This window comes from Vespula vulgaris, chromosome 16 (assembly GCF_905475345.1).
Source record: "Vespula vulgaris chromosome 16, iyVesVulg1.1, whole genome shotgun sequence".
Lineage (NCBI taxonomy): Eukaryota > Metazoa > Arthropoda > Insecta > Hymenoptera > Vespidae > Vespula > Vespula vulgaris.
In genome coordinates, this window is record NC_066601.1 from 4825339 (window position 1) to 4842655 (window position 17317).

The window sequence follows — 17317 nt, forward strand, 5'->3', positions numbered from 1 at the left end:
CGTTGCTTACTCTGCACGTACTATAGTCCATGAGATTTTTGTGTTGGTAAAGCGATTACGAATGAACGAGCCGGAACAACGTATGAAAGCATCGATTTTGAAACCAACAGGATTTTCCATGTCAAATAGAGGGATTATTATTATCAGGAAATGTACAACGTTATAATCGGCTGGTCCTACGTGTGCGTTATGATAACAGGCGAACGATCGGCTCAAAGCCAGAGATGGAACGAACGAGAGAAATGGATGAAAGGTGAAAGGACAAGGTATAAAATTTGTAGAAAAAGTCATCAAAGATACAAATCCGTTCGACGGAACGAACAAAGGATAGCGATTTTCGAAGTTTTCACGATCGAGAAGCACGGATATATTATATATCTACGTACGTAACTATCCCGCCGCTTGCTGATGCACCGATTCGTTCATGTTTGCTTTATAGAGTATAAATAATAAAGCGACTATAATTTAAGTGGAAAAAGACCGGAGAATCCGCCGAGAGACGCGAAATACGACGTTCTCGTCGATACCTCGAATTTTCCTCTCCTCGGGAAAGGTCGAAGAGAATTTGAAAACTTGCGATCGATCGTACGATATTACTTGTCTCTTTTTCTTTTTTTTCATCATAGTCACCCTCGAGATCGTTAACGCGATCTTCGTCGAACCGGCAAAAGAAAATGAAAGACACGATTGCCTCGCCTTTTTTGCCCCTTCCTTCGAAGAAGAAACGTCGCGATATTTTATGGGAAGAACTCTTTGCCTTTTCCCATCCTTTCGACGCTGTGTCATCGCTTTCTCTCTCTCTCTCTCTCTCTCTCCTGGGAAAGCATCTATCTCTTTCTCTACTCACCCTTCCCTTTACTCTCTCTCTCTCTCTCTCCCTCATTCTCGAAATCCACTAAAGCTCTTTCCGCTCCAGATATTTCAACGAAAGAGAGCGTGTTCCTACTGAAGTGTAGATGGTTTGTGAATTACGCCATGTCCCGCGGAGAATGCGAATAGTGTGGAAATTGTACCGAAACGATAATCCAAAGCCGAAATATACATATAGCGTAGATAGAGGTATATCTATGTTCTACGTATGTGGTTGCATAAGCACCAAACGTAGAATTCACGGTATATAGTACTAATTCCTTGTAACGATAAAATACGCTTCTCCTTCCCTCCCACTCAATCTTCTGCCACCAGACGCCAAAGTTTATTTCGTAGGACCGCGTGTACGGTGGGCGAGGGAGGGAGGAAGATAGATAGAGTTTATCGCGAAAAGCGCGTCTCCGGACGCGACAACCGTGTCTTCGAGTAGTACGAAAAGTTCAACGTATCCGCGACTCGACGCAGGAAGACCAAATTTCCGCGGAAAACTTTCCATCCAGGCTGGTGCCCCGCGGTAAATGCGGCCAACTTGGTTTTCCCTTTCCCGCCTTGCTTCCCTCTTCATTTCCATAATACCAGGCAACGTCGCTTAACCACCGCGAGGGTACTAACGCGTTTTGGTAGCAGATACGGAACGTTCGGCAAAGCCCAAAGAATCGCATCGTTCTTGTCGTCATCGTTGACTCTCTCTTCCACTCGAACCACGTTTGTCTTCATTCGAGTTTGCCGGAAAAGAAGAGGAAAGGAAAGAGAAAGTATCTATCGCAAAACAAGAGAATAAAAAGCGTCGAGAGAAATGGGAGTCTTAGAATCAACGGTAACGGATACAAATAGCGAGAGGTGCACGTATTTTTGTTAAGGATAAAGGTTGGAGGAGGTCCCAGCGCTATCCTCTACTTTATTATATCCCCGTAATGTGATATATAAGGATATCTGTTACGGCGTATGCCGAAATTTCTCGAAACTCGATCGGTAGCAGACGAAAGTTTGGAAAGACGATTTGATAAAATCGTGGTTGCTTGTCAAATCTTTGTAAAGGTCTCGAACGAAATCACCACAAACGAACGTTCGAACGCAAGAGGTATCGTTGAACAGATCGAAAGTACGAGCGGCTTTCAAATCCTCGTCACTTGATCTTTTTTATCGAACATCGCATTATTAACGGCGGACGAGCTCCATCGATTTTACGTCGCGCATAGTCGGGAGCGAACGCGAGGAATAAGCGCGGCGCTCGTCGTTAACAAGCCGTACTACCCTTTTTCCAAAATTTTTCCCACGGCGCACAGTTGTCCGTTCGTCGCGATAAGAATTCCAACATAAATCGATTTGAGCGAGAGGAGAGAGAGAGAGAGAGAGATAGGAGACGGGCCAGTCGGATTATCGAGTTGGGCAGGAAGCAAGGAGGAGGAGCGTGACTCTGATAAAGTTCTGTCATTTTTATCGATCGGTCGTTTGCAGATTCGTTAAAAAATGAGCTCTCGCTCGTTCGCTCGTGATTTGCTCTTCGCACGACTGAAAAATTGCTCGCACGATGACAAGGAAGTTGTCTGTCCCGTGGCTGTCGCACATTTTCTTCTTTATTTTCGATCCGAACGTTCGAATCCCGAGATAGGAAAGCTACGATAAATTCGGATTCATACGCGACGTTGGAAGTCGAGCAAAAAATATCCGATTTATTTGGGGTACTCCGTAGCCGGTTACGAAACGAAGTAAATTACCGATCTCGGAAGGATGGCGGCGATCGACTCGAAACGACGTCTTTCCGAAGGGATCGCGATTTGTGCCTCCATTTTCTAGCTCGTTGCGCTTTACCGAGAGAAACTCGGCTCGGTTTTGCGCGCGTCTTCTTGCACCCGCTTTGAGAGGGAGAGAGAGAGAGAGAGAGAGACAAAGACGAAGACGAAAAGTCGAGCTGCGAAGCAGGAGAAACCGGGAGAAGGAAAAACCGTCGTCTGCGAGTGGAACGCGTTGGTGCTAATTACGAATATGCCGGACATTCCATGGACAGTAGCTCGTCCCGGTCTTTCCCCGTTAACCACGTTGGAAAAGAATAATAGGGAACGTAAATTATCGCGAGAAATTAGCCCGAACCTGTGTTCGCGAGAAAATCTTATGGAAATGCAGAACTAAAACGGTCTTTCCTGGGAAGCGCTCGACTTCCGTGGAATTCGCTGTTCGCGTAAATTTCTGTCGGAAAGGGGAAGGAGGGGGTGGGCTCGAAAGTAGAAAGTCAGGATTCTCGAGGCACGCGCGGCGTTCAGGATCGGGGAAGGGCGAAGAAAGGACCGGCTCCTCGAAGGGACGGGGGGCTGGTCGGACATTAGAATTCATGCGGAGACATTTGCGGTCCGACTCCTAACGACCGACCGTAAAAAGCCGTCCGAAGCCGCCAAGTGGAAGGCAAAAGAGAAACGTCGAGAGCTACGCGAAACGTAGGAAGAAGGAAGGAGTAGAAAAAGGGAGGGACGACGAGGACACGTAATGGATCGTTGTAAACGAATCGTTGAAACTATCGTCGGTCTTGATAACAAAAACAAATTCTAACTTATTCGAAAGTAAGAATCGTGCGTCGAATGCATCGGTCTGGCTTACTTTAGACTACGTTCTAAACGCTGACGCGCGCTGAACGTAAGATCGTCGCGCGACCGCATATATCTCGCGAAGGAGAAGGATACTCGGATACTAACGAAACGTTGCCTTTTGATTCTGGATTTTGCGAACGTAATCGAACGGTAATTGCTATCGAATATCGCGTTATTTTTAATTCCAACAAACGCGACAAGGTTCTCGCAACTCCGAAAAACGTGATGTGAGCGCAGAACGGACGAAGAGGTCTTCCTTCCAAGCGATATATCGCCACCATCTCGTTCGGAGAAATCGAGAAAATATGAAAGGAGTCGGGAGGAAGGGATTGATTTTAACAAGTTTAACAAACGTGCTCTCGTTAACTTTCAAACCGCGTTACGGTCATAAATTAGCCGTCAAACGGGACGTAGGAAGATGGCGAATCGTCGGTGATTAGTTACGGAAGATGGAGCCTTTATTCTTGGAAGCCCAGCTCGATGCCTTTCGAAAGAGCAAAGGTAAACTTTCCGCGGACTTTAGTAACTGGGTGGAAGTTCGGACAGAAGATAATATCCTTCCTACACGATATTCTTAATAACCTGTCTGCTTCGTCGTGTACGGATTAATATCGAGTCTTCAATGGAGATTAATATCCTCTAAACCTTTGGATTAATATAATGTATAAATATATAGCTATATAAATGTATCATATAACGCACCTATATACGTTCACATATATATTTATACGCATCCTTCTTCCTTTTTTTACGAGCAATAAGTATCGTTGCAAGCAATCGCGAGCTTTATTCTCGAGCAGAAACCTTTTTTTAAGCCTTTTAAAACGTCATCGCGGATTAATGCTCGTTCTAGATCGGAGGCAACGGTACCAAAGGTATACTTTGTTAATACGATATTATCGGTTTAGCTCGACTTTGCGCTAGCTCTACTTTCTTCGTGAACCGAACGAAACGATTGGACTCACTTAACGTAATTAACGGTTTTAAAAGCGAGAGGCACGCCCCTACCGACGGCTTTACAGAAGCGATGGTATTCTCGCTTTTTAAAACGAGCAAGCTTCAACTTCGCGCGGGTACCTTTTCCAAGCCTCGTCGACGTTCCCCCGAGACGAAAGCTTCGGCATGACCAACTCTTCTTTTCCCGCGAAAAGCTCCGTTTATTAATGCCGATGAAAATTGATCACCGAACGAGGTGAGCACTCTTCAATCATCAATATTAATTAGTCCGTCAGACTTGGTACAAATTAAGAAAGTTTGCGAGCGATAAAAAATTGACCTCGCTAGAAAAGCGTGAGAGACCGAGAGGGAGCAAAAAAGAAATAGAGAAACGTCGGATTCGTCGATGCTGCCGATTATGGTCTAAAATCGAACGAAGAAAGAAGGCTGATATCGAGAGTCGATCGTCGAACTTTGAGAGTCGAAAGCTCGTCGCAGTCGATGTTCGACTCGCAGCTCGACCTCGTATCGATCGAAGGCAAGGTACAACTTCGAATTTCTGCGATGGATGAGTTCGTTCCTTTGAGCGTACTTTAAAGAGAAAGAGAGATAAATGTATATTTAAGTACCGATTGGTTCTAGTACCGCAACGAGTCTATGATCTACTCTCTCTTTTCTCGAACGATTTACGCGACGATCGCTCGCCGATTTTACGGCCTATCCATAGCTTATCCAAATCCCTTTCGGGTAATATCTGCCTTCAACCACCTCGGAACTCCCACGGGAGATGTCGAATATGCGTGGGAAAGTGGGAGGAGAAAAAAGGAATAGGAAATACGAGGGTAACGCGCGGTGCTTAAGTAAACGAGTATATCGCGTCGCGGAAAATTGTGTGTTCGACGCGTGTATAGATGCACATGGTATATAGTTATAGTTATAAAGTATCAGAAATACAACGATCGATCTTTAACATCTCAATGGTATCTACGTGTCTACGGAACGTAAAATACCTATTCTCGTGTTTCATCCAACGTCTAATCCTCTCCCGCCATACCCCCGTTATATCGCAATCGAAGGAATATTGGCATTCTTGGAAAATCGATACCATCTATCTATTTATTCGCGTCCACGTTTCATCGCGACTGCACGGTAAGATATTCGTAGCGAAAAAGGAAAAGGGGCGAGTACCCGAGCGAGCGAGCGAGCGAGCGAGCGAGCGAGAGAGAGAGAGAGAGAGAGAGAGAGTTTCTCGAACGATATTACGATTAACAATAAATCGGGAGGAAAACCAATCGAATCTAATTATCTTTTCGTTCTGACGCTTGAGCCTGAAATCTCTCCCGCTCTTTTTCTCTTTTTCCCTCGTGTTTTCTCGAAAGCAAAGAGAGAGAGAGAGAGAGAGAGAGAGAGAGAGAGAGAGAGAGAGAGAGAGCGAGGTAGCTTGTGAACTTTTAAATGGCACGAAGAAAGAAAAGAACCACGACGACTCGCAATCTAATTCGAAAGTTTTAAATCGAAAGCGTAACGACTCGGCTCTCGTTTTTCCGTCCAGAAGCGCGAACATCCGCAGATTTTTCCTTTAAAAATGTACGCAACGACGAGCAACGTCCGACGCGCGTACTACCCTTGTCTTTTTTTCTTTTATCCTTTTTCGTTTCCTTCCTCCATCATCGAGTCTATTCTCGAGCGCGAGATATATTAGAACATTCTATAATACTCTGGTTTGGCTCTTTGGAAAGAAGTAGTTTTTTTCTCTCGCTGAAAAATCACACCAAAGACGCGATATCCACGAAAAGTGGTACGCTCGTCTTAACGGAACGTAATAGTCATCTATCAACTTTCGGTGCATATCGTATAATATCCTGTAGGGGATCCTCTGGCTACGTGGTAACTTTCTCTGGCCAGTACCAGAAATCTCGACGTCTGGAAACTGCGAAAGAGAGAGGAAGAGGGAAAGAGAGAGAGAGAGAGAGAGAGAGAGAGAGAGAGAAAAGGAATGTATATGAGGTGCCAGGTTGCCAGCACGCCATCCAGCCAACCAGGGCCGGCATAAATCTGCCGAGGGCTCCCGAGGGTATTTCCAGCTTTTTTCTCCCCCGAATACCCTTTCCACGCTACCCTCTACATAGTCGTCGCTTTTCGCAGCACCAGTCATCGTCCTCGTCCTTCGTCCTTCCACCATCCTTTTTCTAACTCGGCTCTTTCGTTCTCTTTTCTCTTTTCTTCCTTCCACCACAATATTCTCGTGCCTCCCCCTTCTCGCCGCCTCCTCTCTCTCTCTCTCTCTCTCTCTCTTCATCTTTCTCTATAGGTATATCCTCCTGGCTTTTTATCTTTTTTCCTCTCTCTCGTTCCTACTATCTCATTCTCTCTCTTTCCTACTTTCTTCTGCACTTTTTATGCGAAAGAACGACGTTAAACAAAAGATAAAGACAGATAACAAAGAGATATAAATAATATAAACGTTTAAGAGCGTTAACGAATGGTACTCGAACGTCGGTGAGAATCCAGGAGAATTTTCCTTGGGAAGAACGGGCTACGATATCGTCTCGAGAAACGAAGAAATACGAATAAGGTCGAGCGCGAGAGCGAGGGAAAAGCTAACGGAGTTGCCAACGAGAAGCGCAGTCGTCGTTTAGCTCGAGCATCCGGTGAAAGCAATTTAAGCAGCGCGCGTTTCGACAATAGATTTAGCAGGTAGTAAACGCGACCAGCTATGGGATTATAACAGTAGTGGCCTCTGGCTTTGAGGGTTGTAAGGGGGGAACAGCTAGCATTAATACAATTAGCGCAGCTTTGCTAAGTACCGTAACGCGCCACGATCTCCATATCCGTTGGACTTGGCCCAAATACTCACGGATGTCGCTTACGGATCCGCCCAACGTTACAAATACGCCCCTCGTCGATCGATGTTATCGTCCTATCTGATAGCAAACCGCGTTATAATAATACCCTCGATGATATATAATCGATTTCGACACGATCGATAACACTGACTAACGACAAGATGTTTGAGATCGAGACGATTATTGATTACGATTACTGTGTAATAACGAGAAACGAAATGTTACGAATACGCGTCGCTCGAGTTCGAACGGTACGATTATCATAGCGAATTCGCGATATGCGTACGAAACGAGAAACCTTTGAAACTCGCCGGAAATGTTTTCAAACCCGAATGTACGTCGACGAGACAAAGAAAGCACCGGTCGAAGATCAAAGATATCCAAGCGTTGGGTGGCGTCGTTGAAATCGTTATCGACGTTTCGCGCCTATTCATAAAAGACGCGAAAGAGAAGGGACAGGTGCGCGATCGCGAGCGTTATCAGCTTTGGCGAAAGAACGAGCGAGGCAATCTCGCGACGACCTCGTTATATGGAAGGAATATCTCGAGAGAATACGCAAAAGCGATGGAGTCGAAGGGCTCGAAGATCGAACGGATAAAGATGCGCTCTCCTCGTATTCGATCGCGTTCCATTTACCTTCCGTCTTGATCCAACGAGCCTCCGCCGATCTTTCTTTCGTTAATGCTACGTTCTCTCGAAAGATCATTCTTTCGATTAACAACTACGAAAAGAAGGATGTCGTAACGACGCTTTTATCTCGTTCAATGGTTATCGAACGAGTGAGTACTCGTCGACGTTTCTTCGCGAGCAACGATGTAAATGTTAAAGCGCTGATACGATCGATACCGACGAAGGGGTACCACCGTAATCAATATTTTATTGCAAGTAATATAAATGGTTCGGACGGAGACGAAGTTTATTATTCGGGCATTATTTAGCGGAATAAAATAAACGTTCGTATCGACCGATATCGCGTTTGGCACTATAACGAAACGAATCGAAGCCCTGACGAGTCATTTATTATCGATTTCGACAATTTTCGAACCATCCTCCGTCCGTCTCCACGCACTTTCGTACACGTCCCATATATCTACTTGTAGGTGAGAAAAGAAATAGCGCCAGTCGCGAAAGATACGAATCTCCGTTAGAGAAGGAAACATTGCTTATTTCGCAATGGACAGATTCGTGGAGGACTCAATAGCTCGTGCGTTGAAGCCCGCTTTCCGGCACGTACCGTCGCGTCTCGGCTATTGTTGATAACTCGGCCATTGGCGCATTTCTGACATTCCCTCGGGTTCTTCCTACCTGATATCGGGAACAAAACGCTCTGAAATCGATTTTCACGGTGCGCGATGAGACGCAAAAATGAGTCTTCCTTGTATAGACCGCGCTCGTGCCGAACAAAGACGAAGACCGTGTTTCGTTCTTTTTTCGATAAAAAAAAAATAAAAAAAAATAAAAAAGAGAGAGATTACCACCGACGAGCGATCGTCGTAAACGTTGCGGATGCAATTCGTCGTTGATACCTCGAGTATTTTGAATGCCGTCGGTATCTCGGAATGACATGGTGGATCAGACTTTTCGCAGGTGTACGATGCCATTTTTACCTCGTACAAAAAGCTCCGTTTCGCGAGGATCGCTTGAAATTCTTTTTACTCACTCAAACGGGAAAGTTTATAGGCGTCCGCTGTGTTAATCACGTCAACGAAGGCTTGCAGCTCGAACTTTCGAATGGTCGTGTTCTTGTTGTGGTTGAACATGGCGAACCTGAAGGCGGACTGGATCTCGTCCGTACCCTGCTCGAAAATCGCACCTGCGAACAAGATTACGATACAAGCTTAATAAATAGAAAAAATGTTCCGCTTTGATACGTGGATGGTCGAACACCGCTAACACGTAACGAAATAACGAAAGAGCGCGATTAAGACGACGCATCGCGTGCCGTCACATCGGATAACAGACGTCGAATCGTGAAATCAATCGAGTATGATGATTCGGGTCAGCGTTTGGTGTGTATCGGATGTCTAGTTATATCGCTCCGTTTACCGATAGCCCACATACGATGTAACTACGCGATCCGACGTCTGCTCGATCACCGCACGACCCTGCTGTAATTACGATCGAGCCATTCGACGTTAATAGTTAGGTACTAATGCGTACCGATATCTAGCTTCCTAATAGCAATCGTGTGAGATAAGCCTCCAAGATGGTTTTATTCTACGTTCGTCCAACGTACGCACCCACCTAACTTTGCTTTAATTTCTTCGATCCACGCACCGACGTGTATTCGTCATTTTATATCATTCACATAGAGTCGCCGAACAACGATCGCGTAACAGTCGCTGATTTTTGGATAGGCCGAATCCTCGTAACGAAAGTTGCGATGGAATCGAAATTATTATTTTCGCAACGACTTTCAAAGTTGCAAACGTCGAATCCAGTTCTCCGGCGAAGATCTTTAACCTCTTTCTTCCTCTATTTGTTTTTCTTGGAAAAACCTTACCCGTTAAAGCCAACGAAGAGAAATTTCCGCGCTGTCGACGAAAATATACATTTTCAAACGTTACGCGATATTATTGCCCTATTCTCTCGACTACTATAGCTTCCTTTTTCTCCTCTCCGTCTCAATTTTCCTTCAATTTTATTTCAACGACCAAAGTCTGTGCGAACGAAGCAGGTACGCAGGTCTAATAAAGAATTTTAACTATTTTCGTTCCTGAACGATAAAGCGAATTCGAAGGCGAAAAACGAAAACCAACTTGAAATTAGATTCAAAAGCCACAGATGCTTTTCCAGACCGTACCATCGTTCCGAATTATCTTGAGAATAAGACGAAAATCTTGTCGAGTAATCGAAAACGGTAAAATTGAGAAACGAGTCTGAGCCGTAATAAACATATCGAACGACGATGCAACGGCGACTGTTTTTAGACCTCGTTCGCAAGGAGTATAGCCTATGTTCTGCGATATAATCTGTATCTAAATTACAGTCTACGAGTCCTAGAAACAATGGCTACGCGCTCGAGTATTAGAACCGATCGATAGGTTATCAGTTACAAACGATCTATCTTGATTCACCGAATATACGATAAATAAAACCAACTTTATCGAAAAATCTAAAATCGCGGTCGACTCTTAAACTATTCGAAACTTTCACAATCAACCGTAGAAAAGTTTTTTCTCTCTGCATAATGGGGATCAACTTTCGAGTTTTAGGAATAATGTATTTCGATAGACTTTTACCAAAGATAAATTCACGATTAAAGAACTCTCTCTATCGCGCGCGCGCTTCCTCTGTCTGTTCGTCTGTCTCAATTGATCATGCAATTTACACCACCCTCGAGCGTTCTATACGCCAACGGCACAATCAAACGTGCTCTATTAAAATTCCTCGAATAACGAGATGGAATCCGAGCGATCTCTAATGTTCTCTCGATCCTTTCGATCTAAACGCTTGCTAAGCGCGATACGTCGAAACAAAAGTAAAAGAGAGAGAGTGAACGAACCGGTTGGGAAAGCGATGGTCGTCGTTCGTGAATATCTTCGACTGAAATTAAAATTGTTTTACGAACGATGCGTTTGAACGAGCGCTCGCTTTCACCTTGGAATATTCAGAGATCGACAAAAAGCATGATCGTGAAACTGAATTGTAATGGCGAGGGAGAAAAAAATTCGCGTTGATGGTTCAAATTTTCTCTCTTTCTCTCCGATTTTTAGCAAGCAACGACGAGGTAATATTTTGATCTGACAACGCGAGCTTCGATAAAATTAAATTCGAAATAAAATCGGCTAGGACCTCGGCAAGTAACCGCCGAGTTGCGAGTAGCAATGATCGATCGAGTTTCGAAACTAGTATCTAGCGATTCTGGATACTTAATTATTATCAAACAATAGCATTATTTTTTCTAAAAGCTATGTCATTCGAAACGTCATTTATTTTACCTAAACCTCTTAAAGTTCAGACCGGGGGTGGTAGACAATCGTGCGTGAAGCAAGAAAGGAAAACAAGAAAGGAAAACGAGACGAGGCAAGGAAGACAAAAAGATAATAGAAAGAAGAAGCAACCTTCTTTCGCTGTAGCAGGGAAAAACAGAGAGAGAGAGAGAGAGAGAGAACGAAAAGGGAGGAAATGGCGATCGAAGGAAAGGTCGGAAAGAAGACGGAGAAAAGGTTGAAAGAAGATGATGGAGCAAAGAGAGGTAGAGAAGGAGAGAGGGAGGGAAAGAGGGCGAAGGGCACGGAGAATGTAGAGGATTGCGGCGAAGCAGAGTACAGAAGGGAAATACGAAAGGGGAATCGATGTGAGTGTGAAGCCATGGTGGGGAGACTGGGCACCAATCAATAGCCGCGCGGCGGCGCCACACCTGTCAACGCGGGCTGAAATAAACACAGGTAGGTAAGTACTTATACAGATATGTACATTGTTTCTCTCCGTTCGACGTTTTCACTGTCGTTCGATCGATCGGCACTCTCTCGATTTCCTTGGAAACTTTCGTTCGCCGATACTCATTGAATCGTAATGATTAATTTTATAACGAGACAGAACTAGACCAGGAGAGGTTCCTTCAGCAAATACGCGACTTTTGACAGAGATCACGGTTTCGACCGTGCAAAGCAAAGCGCAAGCGTTCCAAGCTGCGAGCCGATGGATTTACGAATAAATAAATAAAGATCTGACTCGATTTCGGGGTTTTTTGAATTCGTATTTACGTGTTTGTCGATTGATCTCTCGAGCCTTTGTTTCTCCGCGGTTCACGGGAGCATTAACTAATCGATTACACGAGGCCTGTCGAATAGCTCTCGGAACATATTTTGGAAACCGATCGAGAGTCGGTATTTTTGTCCAAGCATTGATTGGAAACAATACCTATACGCGCGCACACACGCATGTATGCACGTATAGAAAGAGATATGGGTGGGAGGGGGGCCTGGATGGTCCATGGACGAGCGACCGCGCCGCAGGGAAATTCAATTGCCGATCGTAACTGAGCTTTGACGGAGCACCGCGCGCCATCGCAAACCATTAAAAGTTTCTTTAACTTCCTTCACGCGATTACGGTTGGAAGCCTTGTAATTGAATATCGGGAACAATGTAAACGAGCGAGTGGCTTCGAATGCAAACTTTCCGTGGGAACGAATCCTTAATTCTCATTACTATAGGTACTTCATTTGTCTTCCCTACGAAAATAACCGACAGCGAATATAGTTAACGCGACGTCGAAAATCTAACGTAATACCGTGCGATCTTAATAAAAGTGGGGAAATTCCTCGGAGCTTCTCTCGACTCATATGGATATTCTCGTATTTCGTCGATATTATCGCGTAGTCGCTCGACGAAGGAGCCGATTCCCGTTTCGAACTAATACGTTTGCTGTTTCTAACTAATTCGGCTTCAGCCTCAATTACTCGGAGTCGCTCGTTATCTACGCTCTCTTATACAACCCTTATCGGGGGGTAGCACCGCCTCTGGTACTATGGACTATCTATATTTACGGTGCGTCGAGCTCCCTTTCTCCTCTCTCGCGCCCCTTTTCCACCTCTTCCCGACGTCCTACAGCGGATACAGGGTGTTGTACCCGTGTCCTCCCGAATGCCTCGCGCTCAGCCAACAATTATTTGGGAAGGATAATAGCGCGTTTTCCTAACGATCTGCCGATCTTTGCGATATCCCTCAACCTTATCGAGCGTACGTTTAAAATCTGTATCGCGTGTGTTCGCAAGGGTAACGGCACGAGTTCACGTTCCACTTAAACCAAAGCCCCCTGATCACGCTCGCGAGATTAACTTGTTGCGATATTAGCGGTATTACTCGGTCTAAGAAACTGGCGCGGTTCCTCGTCACTGGATCTCTGCGATCGTTTCCTACGAAGATCGTTTTGCGAACGATCGAACGAACGACGGAAAAGAAGAGAAAAACGTGCGTCTTAAGGGAAAGGAGATTAGAAAGAACAGTTCGCATCGAATTTACTTCGAAGAGAGAATCTCGCGTCGGCAAAATCAAAACGAGACAAAAGTCGTCCTCCTCGCGGACGTCGATCGAGATCCGTACTACAAAGTAAATCGATATTGTATCCCATAAAATATTCCAGGGGATTTAAATTAAGTTCTTAGCCGCGCGCAGATATTGAATTCACTTTATCTTAATGCCCTGACGATCCTTGCTAAAGGCGATCGGCTCGTTGTACGAACAAACGAACGAAGCGCTTCGGTAATTTTGCAAGAGTTTCCCGAAAGGACGATAAAAGAGTCGAGAGAGAGAGAGAGAGAGAGAGAGAGAGAAAGGTGCTGACACCATTACCGCAATTCCTTTTCTACCACCTTACCGGTTATTCTCCTCTTTTTCTCCTTCGACTATGCGAAGAAAAAACGCGCCAGCATCCATCGTTCCTCCTGTCTGGATTTCTTTCGAACGGACACGAGCCGAAGACGAATATCGCGAAGGACGTTGAGTTTACTAGTTCGAGAGCTAACGAGAGAAGAAAGCTAATCGATGGAAGAAGGCTTTTTTCATCGGGACTCGCGAAAGATGATCCTTCGAAGATCGAGCATTCTCCGAATTTTTCTTTAGACGTCGACGATCGTTATAATCTTAGATTTTATATCAGAGGATAGATATTTTCAAGCATCCGGAACGTACCGGATCAAGTTGAATCTCCAAAGGGAATAGCAAGTATACATTCTAATAGCAAAGCGCGAACAAATTTCATCAGTGCTGTTCTAATTGCTACTGCGGAATCCACGGTTAGTTATCATTACGAAGAGATTATTGATAATTCGGCTATAAAATCCAGGTAAACCGAGTACACAAAGGCATACCACAACTATCGGCATTCTCATAGAGGCTTTACGTACACTAATCAGCTCTGGTATTCCTGCGACGATGTTTCTCTTGCGTGCACGCACGCATGGAGTCGAATTTGTTGTTTCGACCATTGTTTGTGGACGAAGCGCATTTGTCGAATTCTGCTGGCGAAGCGAACATGCGCAATTCTCTCTCTCTCTCTCTCTCTCTCTCTCTCTCTCTTTTCATCTATCTATCCATCTCTATCTCCATCTCCCGCTGTTGTTATCCTATCGAAAGAGCAGATTGTAGCGCTAGTAAAGCTCAACCGCGACTCGTTCTATCAAGATAAGCTATGTCGCGTGGGATAATTAACTAATAGACTGCGATGCGTGAGCGAAATACCAAAGGACTTCCTCGTCAACTCGGAGATCGCGTTTGAATCGCGTTGCGGTTCCTCCCTAATTACGGCGGGACCGCGGCGCATTCTAATTTCGTTGATTATTTCATTACCAATTCGGTGTCAGGTAATAATATCGATGTCCTCGTGCTACTGATTACTTCGGAAATTGTCATCGTCAACGTTTATATACCGCTCTTTAAGCTGTATTCTACTATTTGTCGCCCCGTATATCGATATATTACATTTATGTTTAAATAAGCTCGCATCGGTACGAAAACTCGGAATAAAGAATAAATAATAACGTAGCTTTCTAAGAACCGGAGGAAATAGCAAAGTTTTTGAGAGTCCGTGTACGTGTGTCGCCGCACTTTGCTTCGAGCGCTCGCTCTCACGAATTCGAGAGTACGAGAAAGAAAGCAACGACATTCAAACGAAGCAACGATCGCGAATGCATCATGCATCAACGTCCATAGAGTCGGTGCGAGCTCGCATACGAGAGCTTCGCGCTCGAAGGAAGATTAAACGCTTTAAGTCTGCGAGGAAACTTTGAGTTAAGTAAGAGCCACCCAAAGAGAGACCGGACTTCTTAATCATGTAAGGTAGAGCTCGCCTTAAAAGCTCCTTCGAATAATGGCCGATGTTTCCACTCGGCGAAAGATCTCTTTCCTTCTGATGTACGCGTACTCTCGAAACGTCTACGAGTATCTTTGTACAAGGTATTTGTGCGTCTACGTATCGTACATATTTCGCGAGTACGCGCGCGTAAAAAAAGATTTGGTTAGACTTTTCACAATTATCCTACCGTACATAAATCTAAAAGGAACTCGTACTCGTAGAGAAAAGAAGAGAGAACGGACCTAGTAGAAAATCCAACAAATTCGTTTAATACATTTTCGAAAAGTACTAAAGTATCATTACTAAGTGCTTGTCTATTCATGTTTTTACTCCGATCGATAAACAAAAATGACTTGGCGAGAAAAGAAAGAAGCAAAGAAAGAGGAAAGGAAAGAAGATTTCAGTCTGCTCTCTCGAACAAACACCCAACCCCCTCGAAATCTCCGTCCCTTCAGGACCATTTTACCCCCTTGGAGCCGATTTTTCAGGGCGTAAGTACAGGTGGTGATTTATAAAGTGGAAATGCCGACTGGACGCTCGTGCGCAGTTCGCAACGATCCATTACAGTCCCCTGCTGCTTCGAGTCATAATATTTCCCTCTTCTCTCCTTTTATTTCCCATCCTCCCTCCCTCGCTCCCTCTTTCTCTCTCTCTCTGCCTCTTCTTTTTTTGACCAACAGTACCGTTCTCCCACCAACATTCGAGCACTCTTTGCTCTCAAAAATTCTACGCCCTTTTGAAACTATCGCGGATCGTTCAATCAGCTTGCTTTATGTAAAACCGGAGACTTCCCCCATCATCCTCACACGCATACGTACGTGCACACAACTTCGATATACCGGCAAACGTTACAACATCGTACGATTATTAATATTGTACACGCCTTCGACCAATCTTTCTCCCGCTTTGCTCGCGTCTCTTGTCCAACCCTTTTTCCCAACTCCATGCTCCTGCGAACCTTCGTAGATAGGTTAGCTATTGCGAGTAACTACGCTTAGGTCAATATTTGCAGTTCGGCTTGCAATATATATACACACACATATATATATACACCTACATATGTATGTACCTACGTATAGGCAATTGCGATTATTTAGCATGTTTCGGTTCGCTCAAAGTTGATATATAAAGGGAGAAATTCTGAAAAGTTTGATTTCATTTAACGAGATGAAAAACCTCAATAATCAAGGAAAAAAGAGAAAGAGTTTTACAAGAGTATGCGAAAAAAAAAGATTTTTGGTCGATAGAAAGGGCAAATGGATACTCTCGAATCGAACTGCAAACACAAACGCGCACACAGCCCGTTTCTCTTGCGATCGACAGGACCAGTCGCGTCTCCGTATGCCATTGCTACGATAGTGCAGGGAGCTTTCGCTCGTACACCCTATGGCCTCGTCGGTTTTGCGGCTCGGTAATAAAAACGTCGAGGAGATACGTAAAGTATTTCGTAATAACGGATAGTGGCCCATGCTGCTGGCACGGAGCAAAGGAGGTTTATTGCTTTGCCGGTTGCTGCCGTTGCTGCTGCTGCTACTGCTACTGCTGTTGCTACTACTATCCCGTTATACGGTCTTTGCCAGTTTTCTCTCTCTCTCCTTTCTCTCTCTCTCTCTCTCTCTCTCTCTTTCTCTCTTTCACTCTCACGAAGCAAGCTTCCAAGTACGACCTCGTACATACTTACCTCGAGTGCATCGGCTGTAATGCTTAACCGCAAAGGATACCGGCTTGCAAGAGCCTATCGACGCACTGCGCCAGACCTTTTGTTTCGCTTTGGCTAATAGAAACAAACATTCTGAGCAAAGGAGAAAGAAATTGAAAAAAATACCTATCTACCTACATATTTTTTGCTCTTTTCTCGAAAGGCTCAACGATAAGAAAAAGTGTCTTTGTTAAAATGGTTAATTTCGGCTAAACGATCGGTGAAAGAGAAAGAAGAGGCAAGAACGAGAGATAGGTGGATGAACTATCGGCAAACCCGACTGTTCTACGATGAAAAAAGAAATCGGCGTCAAGAGGAAAAATAGAGGGGAGAGAGAGGTGGCTCGACGATGCGGGCTGTGCACGCGGATTACGTCGGTCGTACGCATCCGGTGGTTGGTATGGTCGATGGTGGTAGTGCCAGTGACGGAACGATTTCGAGTTCTTTTCATGGAAGAATGGCTTTTCCATGTCGTTGAATTCAGTGGCTGGCCCGCACAATTTCGTTCTCCTCGACCACCGACGATGACGAGAGTCGACAACGACAACGACGACGAGGCTCGAAACTAGAGAAGAGAAATAGTGTG

The 17317-nt window shown here is 44.8% G+C and overlaps 1 protein-coding gene across 4 annotated transcripts in view; it reads right to left on the bottom strand.

Annotated features, from left to right (window-relative positions):
* The window catches only part of LOC127069727 (glutamate receptor 1), a 131949-nt gene that overhangs the window by 45961 nt on the left and 68671 nt on the right, over window positions 1-17317 (bottom strand). For all 4 annotated transcript variants that reach the window (XM_051007105.1, XM_051007103.1, XM_051007104.1 and 1 more), the window contains exon 2: window positions 8895-9047. In XM_051007105.1, the coding sequence (XP_050863062.1) occupies window positions 8895-8994 (100 nt within the window). In that variant the 5' untranslated portion in view covers window positions 8995-9047. The remainder of the gene's footprint in view (window positions 1-8894; window positions 9048-17317) is intronic.